We start from the raw sequence: 5,109 nt of genomic DNA on the forward strand, positions 1-5,109 counted from the left end.
GAGAGAGAGAGAGAGAGAGAGAGAGAGAGAGAGAGAGAGAGAGATCCATAAATTTAAAAGAGATTAGGGCTACATGAAGGGTTAGGAGAGAAGAAAAGGAAGATGTAAATGATAAAATTATAAAGTCCTCCTTAGCCTGGGGTCCATCCCACAATCACCCACCAAATGCAGATACTATTGCATATGCCAGCAAGATGTTGCTGAAAGGACCCTGATATAACTATCTCTTGTGAGGCTTGCCAGTGACTGGAAAATGCAGAAGTAGATACCCACAGTCATCTAGAGGATAGAACACAGGGCCCCCAATGGAGGATCTAGAGAAATTACCCAGGGAGCTGAAGGGGTCTGCAACTCTATAGGTGGAAAAACAATATGAACTAATCAGTACCCCCAGAGCTCATGTCTCTAGCTGCATATATAGCAGAAGATGGCCTAGATGGACATCATTGGGAAGAGAGGCCCCTTGGTCTTGCAAACTTTATATGCCCCATACAGGGGAACGACAGGGCCAAGATGTGGGAGTTAGTGGGTAGGGGAGCCATGTGGGGGTAGGGTATAGGGGAATTTGAGATAGCATTTTAAATGTAAATGAAGAAAATATCTAATCAAATAAAATATTTAAAAAAGCCAGAGGGGGGGAGCTTAAATGAAAAAAAAATAAAAGATATTTTTAAAAGGATAAAAGATGTTTCTCAAATTAAAAAACAAAAACATTGAAAAGGATACATAACAGATATCACTTAAATAAGAGATCATAACAGTACTATAAATTACATAAGATGATATGTCAACAAATTATAAAATCTTGAAGATGTTACATTTTATAGATTTCAAATATGAAGGAATAAAAATCTGAACTGACTTAAAAACAGACATTGAATTGATAATTATCACTTTCTATTATAAAAAAGTAAAGGAGTTGGATAGTTCATTACTGAGTCATTCCAAATATTTAAAAAGTTTACTCTATCATCTAGAAAATCATTTAAAAGGTAATAAAAGAGAATATCTAAAACCTATATTTCAAATTTCAGATTCACATGCTACTGAAGCTGCATAATAATACCTAAAGAATATCTTCTACTGAACAGTCCTTAAGTCCCATTGAATAGCTGTTAGTATATCTTTGGGAAGAAAGGCTAGCTCAATATACATAGCAAAAGCAATATGCTATTTTAACAGAATAAAAGACAAACATGTTTTAATCATATCAATATATGCAAAAAATCATTAAAATTATAAAAGTAAACACCTTTTCATAATTAAAAGATGCTTTCATGAGTTATCCTCAAAGGGAAAGCATTTCAACATGCTGTAGGCCATATATTATAAGCACATAGCTAATATTATGGTAAAGAAAGGAAGGTTGAAATTGTTTCCTGTGAGATCAGATAAAAGAAAAAAGTGTTCATATCACAGTACTATCATACTAGCCAGATCAATTAGGCAAGGGTGGACATTGACAACATGCATATTAAACATAAATGAGTTAAATTGCCTTACCATACCATGCTATAGACACAAATCATTAGGATCTCACCAAAATATAACCTTGCAAGATAAAAATCAAATTACGAAAAACAAATACTGTTCTTATACTTTGCCAAGATAGTGTCAGAAAAAATAAATAAAAACATCATCAGTTTAAATACTTTAAATAGCTTAAATATTTAAATAGTCATATTTTAAATATTAACAGTAATTAATTATTAATTAATTCTCATGGAAAGATTAAACTGCTTGTGAAAACAGTTTTGAATTAGAAATAATGTTCATAGATCAGTATGAACAATATAATATCAATATCTTACTAATTAAGTACAATATATTTGAGAGTTCAAATATAAATACATGTAGTAGATATAGTAGAAAATGGAAGATGATCCTTTCATGTATTTGTAACTATATAAATATATTCTTCAAAAGACAGGAAATTTTTCCATAAGATTATTTCCATAGCATGTGTTTGTGAATAATTATATTTTAAAACTAATTTTAACCACTAAATTATAATTGTTTCAATAATTATCTTACTTCCTTCATGTAAATATATATGTGATAACATCAGTATACACACTTGATACATAAGACTATATTATGTCAATATCAAATAAAACAAAGCATAGACAGGTACAAATATATTTTAGTAATTCATATTATGTCTTTCTTAGATTACAAAACCATATGTATTTTATTCAAAAATTTGAAAAAGGTTTTTCAAATTTGTCATTAACTATTTAACATAACAATAAATTCTATTAGAAAAATAAAATATGCAAATATTAGTGGTATATATTATTATGCTGGCCATGTATAGCAGTTATACACAATATAAAAATACTGATTTTTAATTTCTGACAATATTTCTGTATAACAAAATAGTCAGGAGTAAGATCAAGTTTGAACTATCTGGTTTTGTAAGGAGTTTGTAGATAATTTAAATTCTAAAATTTCCATAACTGATACTTTGAAACTTTTGGGGACCTAAGGCATTTCATCTTATACTCATTATTTTTTGGTTGGTTGGCTGGTTTTTGGTATCACCACAGGTACTACAACTCACAGTTCCCATTTTAGCTGGTAGAAACTCAAATATAGTTATAAATATTTGCAAATATCATTATTCTAAGTTTACTTACTTCTCATAATCTTGGGTTTTTTAAAAACAGCTATGAAATCTTTATAAACCTAGCACACAGGGAAATATGCCATCTTGGGTTTATAAGGCACATGCTCTCCAACCACAAAAAAACATTTCAGTGCCAAGTTCTGAAGAGAAATGAGAGCTGTGGGATTCTTCATACTGATTTAAGGACAATGGAATGAAAAATAACAGAGGAAAGCCCAAAGTCAATGTTGTCATGGCTTACCAATGGTTGGAATCAAGGTTTCTTTTATTATCCACAACTATAATATATTTGATCCTAATAACTGCATAATATTGTTAAAACTGAAAATGAATATTATTAATGTGAAACTTTTGCACCCACCAAAAGATGGATACTAGAAGTTTCCACAACTGAAAGGCCAAATACTGCACGCATGAATTCAAGAAAGAATAAATTTTAGCTGTCGACAATCAGTATTAAAGTGAGTAAAATGCACATGGTCATAAAATTATGTGAAGTTTGAAAATATATGTAAATGTGACACTAAGGTCAGAAATTTTAAATAAGATTAACACACCATGCAAACAAATGTTAAGATGCAAGCATTCTCAACAGGAGTAGAGCTGAACTAGTGTGAGATGCATTATTGCTGCTGTCAATGATTTGCCTCATTACTAATCCCATCATTCTAGGATTTGTCAGGGAAAGAAATCAGCCAATTATTCAGTGTCATCTAGTTTTCTATCAAGAGAAGAGACAATCTGATACATTTATACCTCTAATTGTGGACAGATCATTGCTCACAGTAAGGTACCTCACAAATAGAAATATTAAAATATCATATCTTTCTGAGGTCTTGTTTCTCTATTCAATATCAGTTCGAAAAGTGATTCATTTAAAATGATGGTGTGCAAACTTCAGAAGGAGTAGTTTTGGTCTTTGCAAAACATTGACCAGGGCAGAATACAGCAGACTTCTTGCATAGAATTTAGGCTCTGTATGCAAGCAAGAGTTGCACTAATAGACACTTAAAAGAGCACTTTCTAAAACCTCCTAGTACTTTACTCACTGCATTAGTTTCAACTGAATCTCTACAAAGAAGATTGGACTTCATGAAGTGGAAAGTTTCAAGAACCAGCAATTTTTAATGAATCTATTTTGAAAGTACCATGTTTCTAAATTTAGATAATTGTAAGAGAGAGTTTAATACAAGCAGTCATAAAAGAGACTGAGCCATTAAAGAATGTAAAATTAGTGTTCAGAAAAATCCTAAAATACACTGTGGCAACTTTCTCCAGTTCTGGCTCAGAAGAAGTAGTTGGTTGACCCATGTAGAGAGCTCTGACACTGTGTCTATAAGAATCATTAGGTAGAAAAGAAAGAACTCACCACGATTTAAAGAGATACTTAAAAAAGTCTTTTGGTGCAGGATCCACTCCTGTGTAAAGGAGAAAAGCACAGTCCTGGGGGAAGTCACCATCGCAGATTTCATTGGATTTTACTCTCCAAAAGCACATGTTTTCAGTTGAATTGCACAGAAGAAGAAAAAGTTTCAGGAGCAAAACTATAAAACTTGAAGTCAACATCATCTGTATATCAGTCACACTGAAAGGCTGAATTATGCAAGAACCAACAGTGTTACTCAAACAAACATGTCATATGTATAATTATCTATATGTGTCTGCTTTTATTATGCTTGTGTCTGCAGAAGGCACAAATAACCCTCAACTTCTTACTCTCCATTTTGTACCAAACTCTCAAGAGGGATAGAAAATACCCTGGCCTCGGGTTCTGCAGCTGCTTTTGACATTCAGGTGACAAACAGTTTTCAAAATATGTTATGAGAAAAATCTTCACCTGCCTTGGGTGCTATGATTTCATTCAAGGCCCTGGCTTGAGTTCCTCAGAGGAGAGATCCATTTGAGCAAAATAGCAATCTCAACAAGCCATTTGTATGACCATATTCAATCTCATTAATGAGCAGATTTCACAAAAGCATCAAAATCTCTAGAAAGCATAAGACACATGAGCCCTGATATGCTTCCTTCTCTGAGAGGAGTATGGGTAAAATTGCAAACCCAGACCACTCCAGAGTATTCACTGTGTCCTATTCAAACTACTCAATGTAACGCCTGTGTGCAGAATCTTCAAGCATTCAATGTGCTTCCCAATATAGAGAGAAGCAACTATCATGCCAATTCTATACATTTGTCAAATTATGATGATCAAATATTATCTGGTCTTTCACACTCCATCATTATACACACAGCTTCATGTGGAGTTCTAAAACATGGCTTCTGCCTCATTCCTCAATTCCTTTTTATTTTGTTGATGTATTTCTTCACCTACAGCATTAAGTTCCTTCAATTGTTATTATGCATAGCAATTTCTTTCTAGAAATCACTTCTGTATTTTATCTCCTTTGGAGAACCTTAGGTGAGTAGACAGAAGCAGAAAGACACACCTATGATAGATAGAATCAGAGTTGAAAAAAATAAGA

At 32.6% G+C, this 5,109-nt stretch overlaps 1 protein-coding gene across 1 annotated transcript in view; it reads right to left on the reverse strand.

The window, feature by feature from the left end:
- The window catches only part of LOC110314660 (vomeronasal type-2 receptor 116-like), a 20,214-nt gene extending 16,016 nt beyond the window's left edge, over window positions 1-4,198 (reverse strand). Inside the window, exon 1 of the mRNA XM_021188914.1 lies at window positions 3,999-4,198. Within this exon, the coding sequence (XP_021044573.1) occupies window positions 3,999-4,198 (200 nt within the window). The remainder of the gene's footprint in view (window positions 1-3,998) is intronic.
- Between the last annotated feature and the right edge of the window lie 911 nt (window positions 4,199-5,109).

This window comes from Mus pahari, unplaced genomic scaffold (genome assembly GCF_900095145.1).
Source record: "Mus pahari unplaced genomic scaffold, PAHARI_EIJ_v1.1 scaffold_4807_1, whole genome shotgun sequence".
In the NCBI taxonomy this organism is placed as follows: domain Eukaryota; kingdom Metazoa; phylum Chordata; class Mammalia; order Rodentia; family Muridae; genus Mus; species Mus pahari.